Here is a 17,985-nt window from a genome sequence, read left to right as displayed (position 1 = left end):
ATCAGCCTGACTTACTGGATGTCAGGCAGCTTAGAAGGCGATGCTGGGGTGTGAACCCCTTCCTGGTGTCAGAAATTTGTGTTCTTCCCCTTGCCACACCTCTGTTCCACTGAACAAGGTCAGTACTTAGTCTGAGTGGCTCATGGGTTGATTTCAACCTACTTGCTCTTTGTTTATGGTCCTTCTAATACGAGGACCCCTGTGTGATCTGAGGTGATTTAAAAGGCAGTTGAACTTGGGTAGCCCACAGGACTTGATAATTAGACAGGGATTCCAGGAACTAATTCTGCTTCCCTGTGGGACCTTCTGTTGACAATAGATGAATCATCTTGGGATTGCTTTCATCATCTTTAAAATAGTCATACTACTTTACTCACCTCTCTCTTTTGTGATTACTACCAGTATTTATTAAGAAGCTTATCAAACACTTTATAAACCATACTCTAAATCATGCATGTGAAAAATGATTATTCTCAGTAAAATCTTTTCCTCAGGTTAACTCAGTTTTAAGAGTTATGTGAGAAAATTGTAAACTGAGTCCGGTATTGGATTTGGAGATGCAGCCCCCATTACTCAGGCTCAAGTAGAAGATTCTAAATAGTTATATGAACTGATAACATCTTTAAATGTGAAGCCCTTTCTGGGTATCTTGCAAATTTGGTCTCATTGAACCTCCTCCTTATTTCATTCATTGTTGCAGTCTGTCCCACCGGCTGGCCTGGCTGTGATGGTCCCTGCATGCACCTAGTCAGGCTAACTGAAGTAGCAACATGTGGTTTTTATGATGGAAATTTTCACCTTCTTCACCTCCATCCCAGGATGAAGATAATTTGAGTGGTTCTTTTGTTTGTTTTTTAATCACTATTCCCTACCATGGAGGCAAATGGGGATGGAAAATATTGAGTCTGCATTTTTAGATACTTACATAACTGAAGTTTGTGTTCATCTGTTTTGTTTCTAAGAGCAGGACTTATTGGGTCTCTGATGGGTTTTATGAAAATGAGCTTCCCAACCAGAACTCTTGGCTTTCCAATCTAATGGTTGACTTAGGGGCATAATAACATTGCTGCTTTCAGTAGCAAAGCAATCTGAGATTTGAAGTATCATGCTTATATTTAGTTTGGTTTCTGGGAATACATCTTGGGGAATCAAATGTCTCAATGATTTTTCAGGTGGCAAACAAGTGCAGAGATATACTGAAAAATGTTTTAAATTGTCTGGGATATTTCAAAGGGAACATCTCATTATTGGTATTAGAAAGAGCTCTAAGTCACTGGAAAATTATCCCAGCCAACTTGCTGATATTATAGTGGTTCACAAAATCATTTCTAAGTACTGCATAGGTGTTTTTGTTTCTATAAAAGGTCTGAATGAAGTCTTTTCTACTTGACCTTTGCTGTATTATTTTTAAGCCCTGGTTTCAAAGCTAGGAAGCTTTTTCTACCAAGAAAAAATTTAAAAGATTAAGTCAACATAACACTTTGGAAAATATGTTAAATTTTACTAAAATGAGCTTATAAATAATTCAAATATACTTTTGCCAGAAAACTACAGTGGTATAGATATAGATATAGATGTCAGTGATTTGAAAGTGTAACTCTTTATCCACATATTCATTCAACAATGTTTACTGAGCACTCACTCTGTGCAATCCACAGTTCTAGGCCCAGTGAGGGTTATAAAAATGGAAGAATGTAGAATCATTGCTCTTAAGTTGTTATAAATCCATAAGGTATGTGTGTGACCTCAGGCAAATTACTTGATATCTTTGAGCCTCCGTTTCCTCATTTGCAAAATAAGGATGATATCACCCACATTAACACATTTGAGGCTTAGAGATGTAAATTACCAAGCAACATACCTGGCACAAAATAGGCTTTTGATAAATTATGATTATTATCATCCTCATTGTTTCAGAAAGAACATGCAATATATGTTGTGGGGGAGGTACCAAAGACATTCTGTGACAGTTTAAAGAAAGAACAGACCATTTTAGGATCAGGAATGCAAAAAAAAATTGTGGAAGAGGTGGCATTTAAGCTGGGCCTTGAAGAGTGAATAGAATTTTAGTAGGTAGAGGCAAGAAAAGGCTATCTCAGAGATAATGCAAGCAAAGGCTTGGAGTTGGAAAAGCATAGAATCTGAACAATAGCATTCCAGTTTGGAGGAAAAGAGTGTGTGCATAGAAGAGAAGTGCAAAGTTGGACAGGCAAGTTAGGCCAAGATTGTGAAAGGCCTAGAATGTCGGGATAAAGAGTTGAACCTTGAAGGGTTTTATTTGCTGCTATTTCACTGGTGCCTAGAACAGCGTCCAGCATATATTTATTGTATAAATAACTGAGTATGATTTACACAAATTGAGCTTATCTGATTTTGCCACGAGGTAAGCCAGGTAGAAATGTCTTACAAGTAGCTGGGAATATAAGACTAGAGGTCAGATCTGAGATTGAGACTGAAGGTAGAAATTTGAGTAGCATGAATATAGAATTAATGATTGAAGTTGCAAGTGTGGATAAATTGACTTAAGGAGAACACGTAGCTGTATCCAAAGAAGAGAGCTCAGACAATGTCCACATTTGATGAGGAGGCAAGTAAGGAAAGGAGGAAGATGGAGACTGAGAGTAAGTGGGTAGAAATGAGAGGAAAACTTAGGGAGTACAGTGCCCATCAAACCCTGGGAGGAAACTTTTAAGGAGGGGCTGGTTAACAGCATAAGGAGGGTAAGCATTTTGAAAGACAGTAGTGGCTGTGGAATGAGAAGGTCCCTGGGCAGCTGTAGAAAAGAAGTTCAGTTGAGTGGGGTCTTGGGCCAGGTTGTGAGGTGTAAGTGGATACAGCACTCCCTGGGAGACTTTTCTTTTTCCTTTGTTTTTTTTCAAGGTTAGTGTTTATTGGTATTTGCTTTTGCAGCATATATTTAAACAGACAGTGTGCCCAAATTGTATATATAATCTTTATTCCAATTAATATTGGACAAATACATACTTACTGATTTTCTGAGTTATGAGACCATGACTGATTTTTCTTTTCTTTTCCATATTTGTCAGTATTTTCTAGCAATTCTGAGTATTTGTTACTTTCAGAACTGGAAAAAACACTATACAAATTATTATTACCATTTTAAGAGATGGGATCTCTCTCTGTCACACAGGCTGGAGTGCAGTGGTGCAATCATACCTCATTGTAGCTTCAAACTCCTGGGCTCAAGCGATCCTTTTGCCTCAGCCTCTATAGTAGCTGGGACTAGAGGGACGCGCCCCCATGCCAGGCTAATGTGTTTACTTATTTATATATTTTTAGAGATGGGGTCTAGCTATGTTGCCCAGGCTGGTCTTGATCTCTTGGCTTCAAGCGATCCTCCCACCTCAGCCTCCTGAGTTGCTGGGATTATAGGTGTGAGTGACCACGCCTGGCACAAATTATTTTTTAAATGACATGCTCCTTATGTATTGCATGGCAATAGTCTTCTCTTTTATTGAAATTTGGATACAATGTAGCCATTTGATTTTCCTTTCAAGCCTCTGAACATGAGATTCCGTCTGTGTTTCTAGCTGTCCATTTCATCTGAAAGTCCCCTGAACTCTTTTTATGAGGTCTTCACTGGCACCATTTCCATATCTGCTGCTTATGGCATGCCTGTGCTCCACTGACATACTTACATTGTCTTTATGACAAAGCACCATAAAAATCACGTAGTCTCCTGGGCCAGAAAGATCGTTTTACTAAGGTTAGATCCACTTGTGGTGGATCTTTCACATTATGTAACTCTTAGAAAATTCTCAGTCAGTCCCAACCTTAACCAAAGTGAAGTCTATGTGAGAGCCATGAGCGCTGACCATCCTTGTGAGTATCCTAGGTGTCTTGCATTGCATTTTTCTTGCTAGTCCAGCTGCTTCTGAAACTGCATGACTCCAGACACCTTCAGCACTCATTAAATTCTGATTACAAGTCATTTAGTCAAGAGAGGGAGGAAGTCAGCACTTTTATCATCCAGCTCTGGAGAACATGGCATCTATGTGTGGGTCAGGCTAGAGTTATTACTCATATCTGCTTCTGCTTCTGTATGGGAGGACTGCGTATTCATCCTGTTAATTAGCCTTGCTTAATGAGCATGTAAATGGCAGATTTCCTTGTTAGGAAATAGCAATGCACTGATTCTCCATCCTGTTACATTTTGATGCATGCATGACATTCTTTGTGTTAAGCTCTTTTATTACCACACTGGCAGATAGACTTCAATTTTCTCAATCTTTTAAATAGGGAAAATACCCCTTTTTACAGTAAGGGCATTCTATATAAATATAAGATAAAATGTCAGTAGGTCACTGAGTTTAGCTGAAAAGTAGTGTATTATAAATAGTTGGTTGCTGACTTGGCTTTTGTTGGATTCCAGAGAGAGACCAGGAGCACATGGTGGTTGAATGGGTGAGGTCCAGTGGAGTGCTCCATAATTATATATAGCAGTAGACATTTTTAAAGACCTGTTGGAATAGCCACCTAGTGAATGATCCACATGCAAAATAATTTGATATTAGCAACTTTTATTGGATACAGGTAGCTGAGTAAGGCATCCATCCAGAGTTTAAATGGTTTGCCAAATGCCACCCAGTAAGTGTGTGGTTAAGCCAGCTGTAGAACACAGTTCTAATTTGCTCCTGATTTCCAGTTTTGTGCCGAGACAAACCACACTGCGCCCACACACTGATTTTACTCAGTTTAGTTTGTCAGAGGAAGGTACCTTTCATATCTTGTCCTGTCTAAATATGTTAACTAATTTTTAATTAGTTAGTTTCAAAACCAAACGAGGCAGGCTAGAAGAGGCACTCAATTATAAAAACCAAATTTGACATCAGACCCATTTACTATAGTGTATTGAGGGCTATAGAGCCCAGGGAAAAGGTGAAATTCCTGAAAAGAATAAGGTTGGAAAACAGAGCCTGGAAGGATGAAGACAAAGAGATCATATAGGAGAGTAAGGAAGGAAGGCACTGTGCCTGCTGTCAAGTAGCTCAGAGTTTAGAGTGGGCTCTAAGAGATTGGCGAATCATTTCAGCACAAGGGGGCAAACCCAAGGTGTTGTGAGAGCCTGAACACTTAGGAAAGGCTCCGCAACTTGGACAAAAGCATGGACAAACAGCAAGGTGGGTATTGGTCAAGATCTATAAATTGGGGAGGTGGATAGGTCAGGAAGGGCCATGAATGTCATGCAGAGAAATAACAATGTATTCATTCAACGTGTATCTGTTTAGTGCCTGTGTGTGTGTGTGTGTGTGTGTGTGTGTGTGTACCAGGCACTATTCCATGTATTTGGGATACATTAGATAACACGATGAGCACAAATTCCTGGACTCATAGAGCTTATATTTTAGCAGAGGGAGAGAAACACTGAAGGTTAAATAAGTCAATTAAGTGATATGTTAGAAAAGGTAAATGCTTAAGGAAAAAGGGTATTTCAAGCCAGGAGACCCAGGTTAACATGAACCTTGATATGATATGATGAGAATGGCACTTCATCCCTGTGATCTTCTTCCTGAATACATACAGCACTGGTATAATCATGAGGAAAACATCAGAAAAATGCCAAATGAGGGACATTCTATCAAATACCTGACCAATATTCTTCAAAACTGTCAAGGTCATCAAAAACAAGTAAAGTCTGAGAAACTGTCACAGCTGAGAAGAAGCTAAAGAGACATGACATCCTTGTTAGTATAGTGGTGAGTAAAAAAAGAAAAGAGACATGACAAGTAAATGTCATGTGGTACCTTGTATAGGATTCTGGAACAGATAAAGAACCTTAGGGAAAAGCTGAGGAAAGATGAATAAAGTATGGGCTCTAGTTAATAATAACGTATCAATATTAGGTCACTAATTATGACAAATGTATCATCCTAATGTAAGATGTTACCTAGAGAAAACTGGGTGTGGGGTATATAGGAACTCTCCTTATCTTTGTAATAAATCTATAGATATAAAACTGTTCTAAAATGAAAAGTTTATTTAAAAAAAAAGCAGAGTAAGGAAGATCAGGAGTTTGGGTCAGAGATGTGTGTTACGATTTTAAAGAGCCAATCAGTGTAGGCCTCATTGAGAAGGAGATATGAACAATTACTTTGAGATTTGGCCATGTTGGTGTCTGGGGGGACAGCCAATGGAAAGACTCTGAGGTGGGAACTTGTCTACATGTTTGAGAATAGCATGAAGTGTTCACGGGACCTGTTAATCTCTGGCTACAGTGTCTTCTTCTGTGAAAGGCTGGGGTTGAAAGGATGATTTCAAAGGCTGCTTCCTTGTCTAATAGTCTATGGTTTTAGACTATGTGGTATAGAATTCCACAAGTCAGCAGTGGTTACATGCTTCTAACCAGCCTGCAAATACCCAAGCTGAGAGCACAAAAAGAATATTTTTTGATATTTTAACAAATGAAAAAAAAAGAAATAATAATTTTAGAGGTATTTATTCTCTCTCTAGCATGATTAAAGACTGAATTTGAAACACTGGGTAAGAAAAGAGATATCTCTAATCTTACACGAATAACTTAATGTTCTATATCTTGGTACCTCTTTTATAAAATAGGAAACTTGTATTTTATGTACATTTGAAATTTTAGTAAAGAAAAAACTAAAGCTTTTATGATTTATTAATTTTTTTCAGTCTCTGGTGTACAAGATGAAATTGAAAAAAACCCAAGTTTCAAAATTACAGAAGTAATTTTGAAAATTTGCAAAATTCGCCAGACTGAAGGCTTAACTTTAGAGCCTGAAAAAAATACCCTGTTGGCAACTAGAAAAATGTTCAACTGATGTTTATCTTTAAAGATAAATCTGTGCTTTACTTTATGAAGTACTAACATAATAAATATTAATATCAAAATATATAAAGATAGACAAATTCATAGTAATTATCACTTTACCAGAGGTTCTACAGTTTCTGTGAACTGCAAATCTCCTTGATACATCTAAAATAAAGGTGTGTATATACTAGTTTAATTTACATACATTAAGCAATGTACATTGAAACTGTTTTTTTTTTTTTTTTTTTGGAGACAGGGTCTCACTCTGTTGCCCAAGCTGGAATGCAGTGGCATGATCATAGCAACCTCAAATTCCTGGGCTCAAGTGATCTCCTGCCTCAGCCTCCAGAGTAGCTGGGACTACAGGCACGTGCCACCATGCCCAGCTAATTTTTCTATTTTTTGGACCGATGAGAGTCTCACCATGTTGCCCAGGCTGGTTTTGAACTCCTGGCCTTAAGCAATCTTCTCACCTTGGCCTCCCCAAGTGCTAGGATTACAGGCATGAGCCACCATGCCCAGCCTTGTGCCGTTCATTTAAATGTAATTGTTTAATGACCGAAGTACTAAAAATGAATTTAATTAACCATAAAAATTGTGAAGTTTTTTTTTTTTATTTTAAAAAGAAAGCACGTCTGTCTACCCTTGAGGTAACCTATAATGATGTTGCTAATTGCCTAGTATTACTTACAAGGAGTTAAAGAAGAAAAAAGCCCTTGTCTGGGCGTTTTGTTTGTTTTTTGTTAAAGATACAAATGTATATGTGACTGCTGGGCACTGGAAATGTGATTAGTGTGACTGAGGAACGTCGATTTTACTAAATTTAAATTTAAATAGCCATATATGGCAAGTGTCTACCATATCAGGCAGCATCACTGCCGAGGTCTGCTCTAATTTGACCTGACCTTAGAGAATGTGGGTTAGTGCTCAAGCAGGATTTTCTCTGCCCAGCCAGAGCTGTATGTAAGGTTTGGGACTTGAGGTCTGGGGACAGAAAAGGATGAACTCAACCTGCCACTCAAGCCATAACTTCACCTTAGGCTCTTAGACGCCCAGCCGGCTAGACCTGTACTCTGAGGCCAATCCTGCAAGTCTCAAGGAGTTTGGAGCCTGAAACCTTCTTCCAAGAATTCTGAAATCCAGAGCCACCCTTAGGCATTGTATAATCTAACGCAGTAACATTTGGGTTTAATGAAAGAGCAGAACCTCCTTCTCTGCTTCCCTCTTGTTCCTTTAAGCCCCAAAAATCATCAGTGCTTTCAAGGTTTGTTAAAGGACTCAAGCATTTATGACTTTCAGACTGATTACAATATAGTCACAGAATTCCTAGTCTCTTTTGCTTACTATTTTAGGTCACCATATCAGAGATTTGCCAGGGCAATCTTTTCACAACTGCTCTCAAAGGATTCTCTGTGTGAGTAAAAGCTATTGACCTTAATTCCTCTTATCAAGTGCTCCACCCTGCTCTGGGTAAGTTCTTGTACAAAGCAGGTAGTGATGTGTACTCCTGACAATGGAACTTCTGTGTAGGTGTTGTTCACCTTTGTACATGACTGCCATAGAAGAGGTGTAAAAATGGAAAATTAATTGGGCAGATTTGTGTACTACAGAATACAAAGAACCATGTGCTAAAGTTATTCTGTTTATTTTCTTCCAGGAAATCAAGCACTTCCTGTTGTCTTCACGGAGATCTCACTGAAAAATAATCTCAAAGGAACATTTGTCTCCCCATACCTCTGTTAGTGTCCATTTGCAGCTAGCAAATGTTTTTAATGACCGGGAAAGCATCAGCCACCTGCATGTGCTTGGCCTGCTCCAGGCAGCCGAATGAAGGTTTCTTCCAGTTTTTTGCATAGCTCTATTGCCGAAGCACCTCTCTTTGTTGGGTGAATGTTCATGAAGCCCTTTCTTGAACTAGCTTAGAAGGTGTAGGCCTCTTGGAGCCTGTGACATGGAAGCTTTGGAAGTGGATGATATCAGTCCGGCCTTAGAAGTTACTGAGGATTTCTTTAGTACTTTGGACAGTAAGCTAGAAAAGGCTGTGCAGCACGCAGAGGTTTATGGGATCCAGGAAGTCCCTGAACTGGTGGGGCACGAGGTACTCAGCAACCTAACAGGCAATGGTGCTATGAGAAACGTTCCCTCGCTGGGCAAGGGGGGCATGATTTGGGACCACTGTAAGAGCAGGCTCTTAGAAACCAAAGCTCAAAATGTCTTCCCTGCCAAAGAACAGTTTACGGTCCAGAGAGGAACAACCCCAGATAACCTCTCCTGGATGGAACAAAAGGAAGCATCAACCTTTAATTTTTTCAATATCTGTCAGCGTCGGAGGGACAGACCTCGTTCTGTGAATGACTTACTGGATGAGACCTCCTCTACTTTCAAGCCAGGGCACGCTCGGTCGAGATCAGACATCACCCACGTGGACTGGAGGACAGTCCTCACGACCACGCCACTGCAGCCCCAGCAGCAGCCGTCTCTTCAAGGCCCTCACTTCACCAGGCCATCTTTTCTGTTGCCCTCACCAAATAAGGTGGAAGATGCTCAAGGAAATACTGGTATGTTTTTACATTTTCAAAATTTATTTTCTTTTTTTACTTTTTTTGGTGCTATGGTTTGGATACAATGTTGTATCTTTACATCTGACTTCTATCAAACAATTGTTGATTTTTCCTACGTATGTCTTGCACCTACCTTGTGAGAATCTTACTCTCCAGTCTGGCTTTGCGTACTTAAGCTCCCTCTTCCATTTACTTTCGAGCTTTACCTCACCTCAAGTCAGCAGTCTTATTATCTTCTTAAGAGGTATTGAGTGAAAAGACAATTCTTATATGTTAGAATCAGAACATTCTCATACTCTTTTTTTTCTTTAAGAGATAGGGTCTTGCTCCATCACCCAGGCTGGAGCGCGCTGGCACAGTCATGGCTCACTGTAACCTTGAACTCCTGGGTTCAAGGGATCCTCCTGCCTCATCCCTAAGCCTCCCAAGTAGCTAGGACCACAGGTACATGTCACTACACCAGGCTAATATTTTAATTTTGTCGTACAGATGGGGTCCTGCTATGTTGCCCGGGCAGGTCTCAAACTCCTCCTGCCTCAGCCTCCCAAAGTGCTGGGATTACAGCAGTGAGCCACCATGCCCGGCCTGAATATTCTCATTATTTCATGTAGTATTTTCCTTTGAACATTCATCATATGACACTGCTTATTCACATCAGCAGATGTTTATTGGAGCACATGTTGGGCTTGGCCTTGTGCTATGAAAGATTTAAAGACGTGTGAAGACACAATCCCTCCCCTCAACAACTTCTCATTTACTGAGAGCATCTGACCCTAAGAAAGACTCAAGAAGGCACCCAGGAATGAGAGACAGTAGGTGGTCGATTGAGATGTTTGTGAGGGAACTTTTGTTTTCCTCTGTACACTAGTGAGTGGCAGCGACTATAAGAGGACAGAGGGAGGAGAAGACACTGTGGGCTGGGCTTGTCTGGAAGGGCTTGCAAGGGGACATGGAACTTGAGCTGGACCTGGAAGGACACTAAGATGCAGAAAGAGGACACTTGGTCAGGATTATGGTGTGAACAAGGGCGAGGAGGTGGGAGTACAGAGCAGAACTAGCAGACCCTTGTGAGCAGAGCAAAGAATCCCATGGCAAGTAGTGGGATGGCATGGTTGGAGATGGTAGTTACGCCCTCATGGTGAGGGTCTTGAATTTCTTTTTTCCTCAGACTTTACACATATACATGTGCATGTGAGTACACACTCATGTACTCACACGTGAACTTGCTCCTCTGTGAGACATAACAAACCATCTCTTCACTTTGCCCAGCATTTTCCTTCAAGATAACCTCATGTATACAGGCTATCAGTTGTTATCATTATACTGATGATTCTTCAATCACCCTTCTCAACTCTTAATTTAGATAGCTTCTACTCAGTTAACTGGGAGACCATTTTTTGTATTCTACTGCTGTTTTAGTATTACTGCAGACTCTATTATTGCTTGGCATGCCATTGATACATTATCATTTTAATTACAGAATTTAGTTTATATAAGTATAACCTGAGGCAAGGATATAGTTTAGTATGTCTCTTAAGGAAATGCAGTGTTCCTGCCTATGAGGGGCCACATTATTTTCACATTCCATTTAAATCCATGCTTTTAAAATCCATTTTTTTCACTACTCAAATTCATGACTTATAATTCCTTATCTTCTCTCCTAGGCTCTCACCAATCTTCTGTAACATCTAGCCAAGAGTGGTTACCATGGGAGTAAAAAGAAAAATACATTATAAAGCATAGGACTTGATGACTGATTAGATGTTAAGGGACAAACAAGTTGCTGTGATCCCAGGCCTGGTGGAATGATAGGTTTGCCTTGAGCTCATGTACAAACAGGTGCACTTTTTGAGTAGCAAATAACCTCAGTAGTTCTTTGGTATCTTAGAATTCATATAGATTTTTATCACTAATCCACCTAAATTCCTGCTATAGCCCAATTTAAGAGGCTGTCATATTTCCAATTTTATTTTTACTATCTAATTTTGATTATAAACACCAAGAACCAGACCTTCCTTAGGTTCTCTAAAGCCCTGAACTTCTCCCTTGAGTGTTTGACAGACCAGATTATTATTTTTTAATTCTCAATGTTTAAAAAATGTTCAATATTAAATTATGTTGAAATATAAGAACTGAGTAGTATTTTGAAAAGTAAGCTGTAACAAATGGCATTTGAAGGTATTGATATAATTTATCCTGGCTACCTTTTGATCACCCATGAGATACATATCCTAGCAGGAGTTAGCAAACTTGGGTAAATGGCATGCCAAGCTTTTCTTTCTGGCATGCTCTCGAGAACAGGAAAGATAAATTGTGTGTTATTGCTCACAAGGTGAAGGGCAAAGGCAAACAGTGGCCATCCATTCTCAGGCTGGGAGTAGAGAAGAGTTCCAGATGCATGGCTGATCACTTACGCTGATGACTGTAATTCTCACAAGCATTTGAGAAGAGGTATGCCAACATCCAGGTGCAGACTAGTCAATATCAGCCAAGATCTTTGAGTATAGTTTACTTTAAAACCTTTGAAATTAGCAATCCAAGCTGAAGAAAGCCTCATTGTTTCTTCTGAGGAATGTGCCAAAAGCAGAGGGAAACATCGTGGTATCTTGGCTCGAGCCGGAGATGAAGTCCCAGGAGATTTGGGGTCAGGCCAGACCTCTTCCTGTAGACTCGTATAGCTGACTGCCTGGTGAACATCTCTGTTGGACTGTTCCAGAGGCACCTCAAATTTAAAGTGTCCCCAAATGACCCATAATCCTCCCATCTCCCACTCCTGTTCTAAGAAGTTAACAAGGGTTAGTGAGAGGCTGGGGGCCCCTCAGAAGAAATAAAATTTAGTAAAATGGGTTTCTTTTGTTGAGATCAACTTGGTTTTGTGTCTAGCCCTGTCATTCTCTTACTTGTGGGCTTTATTACTGCTTGGTCTTACATTTTCTTCAGTTGAGGTTAATTTTTCTTCCTGGTTCCTTTTCTGAGCTAATCCTGAATAGACTTATCAGTAATGGTTCTTCTCCTACATGTCCACTCCTTTCTCCTACCCTCATCATCCCCTCTCCTTCCTCTCATAACAAGTCTAAGGGTCTTATTCATCAGGTAGGCCTTCTACATCCTCTGTCTCAATTGGCAATGAATGAATAACTGAGCTCTTGAGCCTCACGGAAGATAAATGCTGCTTTGGATATAAAGCAAATTGGGTTCTGCCATAATGAGGGCGGTGGATAGTGAGGGCATAGCAGCTATTTTGGTAACAGGCGAGCCTGTCTGAAGAAGGACTCTGATCAAACAAGGTAGCACACTGGTTGCAAACACTGACCTAGACTGCTAGCATTTCAAACCTTGCTCTAGTACTTACCAGATGTGCAGTATAGGACAGGTTTCTTAATTACTCTGTGCCTCCATATTTTCTTTTTGGCCACCAAATGTGGGGTAATAGTAGTACTGACCTCAAAATTTATTGTGAGTGTTAAATGAGTTAAAACATCTAAAGTACTTCTTAGAATCATGTTGGCACATAGTGAATATTTAATAAAAGTTTTAAACTTTTAATGATACTGTTATTATTACTAATTGAATTTAAAACTCATCAATGAAAATCAAGGTAACACTAACAATCACTCCTACTTTTTTCTGGCATAGTCTCCTTCATAAAATGACCTCACAAAAATTATTTCTTAAATTTAATTAGCCTTTCTGTAGTATACCTTCTCATAGTTATTAACTGGTTTGGTAATAAGAAATAGACCTTTCATTCCCTCTCTCGTATTGATTTGTGATCAGCTGTGTACTATCTTCTACACCAGAGTTTATAGTCACTGATGGAAAGGATTGTTTCTTAATTATTGTTTTTTTTCTAATTTTAAGTTTTTAGTTATTACAAATACATAATAATTATATTTATAGGGTACCTGTGATGTTTTGATATAGACGTACAATGTGTATTAATCATATCAGGCTAATTGAGGTATCTCACCTCAATTTTTTTTTTATCATTTTTTTGTGTTAGGAACATTCTAATTCCACTGTCTTAGTTATTTTAAAGTATACCCTAACTTATTGTTGATTATAGTCACTTTATTGTGCTATCAAATATTGTTCATTCTATCTAACTCCATTTGTGCACCTATTAACTTACCCACTTTATCCCTCACTCCCCACTATCCTTCCTAGCCACTGGTAACAACTATTCTACTCTGTCTCCATGAGATCAATTGTTTTAATGTTTAGCTCCCACATGTGAGAGAGAACATGTAAGATTTGTCTTTCTGTGTTTGGCTTATTTCATTTAACATAATGTTCTCCAGTTCTATCTATGCTGTTGCAAAGGGCAGGATTTCATCCTTTTTAATGGCTATATAATATTTCATTGTGTATATGTACCACAGTTTCTTTATCCATTCATCTGTTGGTGTATATTTAGGTTGATTCCAAATCTTATCTGTTGTGAATAGTGCTATAATAAACATGGGCGTGCAGATATTATCTTTTCAATATACTGATTTCCTTTCTTTTGTATATATACCTAGCAGTGGGATTGCTGGGTCATATAGTAATTCTATTTTTAGTTTTTTGAAGAATCTCCATACTGTTCTCCATAGTGGTTGCACTAATTTACATTCCCACTAACAGTGTATAACAGTTCTCCTTTCTCCACATCCTCACCAGCATTCGTTACTACCTGTCTTTTTGATAAAAGCCATTTTAACTCGGGTGAGATGATATCTCATTGTAGTTTTGATTTGCATTTCTCTGATGACTAATGATGTTGAGTATTTTTTAATATACCTGTTGGGCAATTGTATATCTTCTTTTGAGAAATGTCTATTCAGATCTTTTGCCCATTTATTTTTTTTACTTTTTTTTTTTTTATGTTTTTGAGACAGAGTCTCGCTTTGTTGCCCAGGCTAGAGTGAGTGCCATGGTATCAGCCTAACTCACAGCAACCTCAAACTCCTGGGCTCAAGCGATCCTACTGCCTCAGCCTCCGTAGCTGGGACTACAGGCATGCACCACCATGCCTGTCTAATTTTTTCTATATATATTAGTTGACCAATTAATTTCTTTCTATTTTATAGCAGAGATGGGGTCTCGCTCTTGCTCAGGCTGGTTTCGAACTCCTGACCTGCTCTCGCCCACCTCGGCCTCCCAGAGTGTTAGGATTACAGGCGTGAGCCACCATGCCCAGCCTCTTTTGCCCATTTTTAATCAGATTATTTGTTTTTTTTCCTATTGAGTTGTTTGAATTCTTTATATATTCTCATTATTAATCCTTTGTGAGATGGATAGTTTGCAAATATTTTCTCCCATTTCATGAGTTGTCTCTTCCTTTTTTGATTGTTTTCTTTGCCGTACAGAAGCTTTTAGCTTGATGAGATCCCATTTGTCCAATTTTGCTTTGGTTGACTGTGCTTTGAGGGTACTACTCAGAAGTCCTTGCCCAGACCAGTGTTCTGAAGCATTTCCCCAACGTTTTCTTTTAGTAATTTCATAGTTTCAGGTCTTAGATTTAAGTCTTTAATCCATTTGGATTTGATTTTTGTATATGGTGAGAGATAAGTATCTAGTTTCATTCTTCTGCATATGGATATCTAGTTTCCTAGCACCATTTATTGAAGAGACTGTCTTTTCCCCACTGTATGTTCTTGGCACCTTTGTCAAAGAAAAGGTTACTCTAGATTTATGAATTTATTTCTGGGTTCTCTATTCTGTTCCATTGGTGTATGTGTCTGTTATAGCTCTATAGTATAATATGAAGTCAGGTAATGTGATTCCTCTAGTCTAGTTCTTTTTGCTCAGGAAGGCTATTCTGGGTCTTTTGTGGTTCCATATAAATTTTAGGATTTTCCATTTCTGTGAAGAATATCACTGGTATCTTGATGGGGATTGCATTGAATCTGTAGATTGTTTTGGGTAGTATGGACATTTCAACAATATTGATTCTTCTAATCCATGAGTATGGAATATCTTTGCATTTTTTGTGCCCTTTTCAATTTCATTTATCAATCTTTTATAGTTTTCATGGTAGAGATCTTTCACTTCTTTGGTTAAGTTTATTCCTAGGTATTTTATTTTATTTGTAGCTGTTATAAATGGGATTACTTTCTTGGTTTCTTTTTCAGATTATTTGCTTTTGGCAAATAGAAATGCTACTAGTTTTTGTATGTTTATTTTGTATCCTGTAACTCTTACCCATTGGTTTATCTTAGTAATTAACTTAGTGCTCTGAATCTAGTATGTGCTCAAAAAACTTTTTTTAAATGTGAAATTAATGTAAATCTGATATGAATCAAGCTGATAAATTAAAAATAAAGCATTAACTTATTTAGCTTTTTTTTTTTTTTTTTTTTTGAGACATGGTCTTGTTCTGTTGCCCAGGCTAGAGTGCAGTGGCATTATCATAGCTCACTGAAACCTAAAACTCCTGGGCTCAAGCAATCCTCCTACTTCAGCCTCCCAAAATAGCTGGGACTACAGGCACACACTACCAGACCCAGCTAATTTTTCTATTTTTTGTAGAGATGGGGTCTCACTCTTGCTCAGGCTGGTCTTGAACTCCTGGCCTCAAGCAATCCTCCTGCCTCGGCCTCCCAAAGTACTAGGATTACAGGCATGGGCCACTACACCCAGCCTTGTTTGTGCCTTTTAGAAAATGAATGACCCTACCCTCTTTTCTGAAAATCTCACATCATCCTTTAGCATTTCATACCTTGTGTCTCCTCTCCGTGAAGCTCTTTAGCAGCAGTAACACTAAAAATGAAAATTTGCTTTTGTCGCAAAGGCTGCCCTGAACTATCCTTATTATAAGAGACAACCCCACCATGAATATGGTCGCTTCTTCCCCCGCCCCCCAACTGTGTGTGGCTTATAAAGCAGACCTAATGTTGGAAGAATGTTGCCCTGGCCTTGAAGGAGTATCCAAATACCATCTCAGACTCCTATATCACATAGGTATAGTTAGGATGCACCTTCTTAGAGGAATCTGGTATTTGGTGAGCACAAAGCCTGGTGAGATAATTATGGTTTGCCCTTTAGCCTTTCTGAAGTTGGCAATCATTTGAGATAATTTTGCCTCCTTCAATGTTTCCCTATTCCCTGATTGTGTTCTTTATAAAGATTATTTCTTTGGATTTGGAGGCCACTTCTTTCCTAGAGTGGGGAAGGGACATATGAGAGCAGCATACACGAAACAGATTACCAGTCTGTTTGTTACTGTGAAAGCCAGCACCCGAGCACCCAATGTGTTGATGTGTTCGTCCTCCATGTAAGTGAGAAAGCCCAGGTGGAAAGAGAGGAAAAAACAACAACACTGGCTGTGGCAGCTAACACTTAGTTTGTGTACTGTTTTAAGTGTGTTATAGGTAGCAGCTTGTTTAATTTACGTAATACTCCTGTGATACAAGTATCTTCATTGACACCATTTTAAGGATGATGCAACTGAGGCACAGAAACTTAAGTGATGTGCTCAAATCCCCACTACTAGGGAGGAGTGGAGTCTTGATTTGAACCTAGGTGGTCTTCCTCAGAGTCTGTGTTCTTTTCCACTAAGCTGGGGCTGACCCTTGCTTTGGAAGCCAGTGATCCTCCATCTGTATAGCCCTCCTCTTGGAAAGCCTTATTGGCAGTCAATCCCTGTGGGGGTAGCTGGTGGGAATCAGTGTGAAAGAGACATACTTGGGTAATGTTCACTGACCTAAAATTAGTCCCTCGGGGCACCACTGGTTAGGAAAAACTGAGGCACACCAAAGCAATGCAGCTGAGTAAGGATTGTTTCCTGCATTTAACATATTCACTGAAATATAATAAATACATAGACACAGAGCTGGTCACAGGTCTTTAGGGGACCAGTGAATCTGTAAAAGGAAGGCTGTAACTTTGCCTTTCACACTCTTGAATGTGAGCCATGCAAAGAGTGAAGTGAACTGACCCTCATGAGTCTGTAGGCATGGAAGGAGGGCTTTGGGGTTTTGTCCCATCTTTGGGCTGTCTTACTTAGAAGACTGTGAATGTATTCTAGAGATTGTGTTGCCTCGGGCAGAGGCACACCTAGGCTGACTTCTTAAGGAGGAATATTGGCTGTGCTAGTGGATGAAGGGAGCTGCCAGTGAGTCTTAATAGGTCTATGGGGTGTGGCTTGAATCCAACCTGGTTAACACTATTTGCATTATCTGAAGATATTGAATAGAACTATTAGAAGGTTAGGACATAAAGTGATGGAAGGACTAGATCTAAGACAAGGTGGCAGCAGAAGCAGTTATTTCTAAAGAACCTCGAGGTAGGTGGTGGGCACCAAGGCTTCCTCGGGGTCAGCTCCTCTCCTTCCTGCCATCCCAAGGTCTGCCATGCCCTAGGCAGCTGAAAGGGGGCCGTGATCCCACCACCAGAATGGCTGATTTCTAGTCCTAGCACTAATCTTAGTTCTTTAAAGACATGCTCTTGACTAGTACCCGTACTAAACCCTTTTCCCCTCTGTATCTCTGTCATCCTATCCTTGTCCATTGAGTAATTCCTGGTGCTATGGTTATAGCACCAGGAATTCCCCAGAAGATAAAGAAGACAGTGTCCTGTCTTCAGGACATCATAGAATTGCAATCTAAAAATAAACATCACTAAATATAAACATCATAAGGCAAGAAC

At 39.4% G+C, this 17,985-nt stretch overlaps 1 protein-coding gene across 4 annotated transcripts in view; it reads left to right on the top strand.

Moving 5' to 3' along the window:
- Window positions 1-17,985, top strand: part of PLEKHM3 (pleckstrin homology domain containing M3) — a 173,442-nt gene that overhangs the window by 10,284 nt on the left and 145,173 nt on the right. For 3 of the 4 annotated variants that reach the window (XM_012752117.3, XM_012752116.3, XM_076005875.1), the window contains exon 2: window positions 8,451-9,351. In XM_012752117.3, coding sequence (XP_012607571.1) covers window positions 8,745-9,351 — 607 coding nt within the window. In that variant the 5' untranslated portion in view covers window positions 8,451-8,744. Of the gene's footprint in view, window positions 1-5,544; window positions 5,718-8,450; window positions 9,352-17,985 lie in introns of all 4 variants that reach the window. The other variant, XM_076005876.1, reaches the window with a different exon arrangement.

This window comes from Microcebus murinus, chromosome 8 (assembly GCF_040939455.1).
Source record: "Microcebus murinus isolate Inina chromosome 8, M.murinus_Inina_mat1.0, whole genome shotgun sequence".
Classification (NCBI taxonomy): Eukaryota; Metazoa; Chordata; class Mammalia; order Primates; family Cheirogaleidae; genus Microcebus; species Microcebus murinus.
Note: the sequence above shows the minus strand (reverse complement) of the source record. Positions and strands in the feature narration are given on the sequence as shown.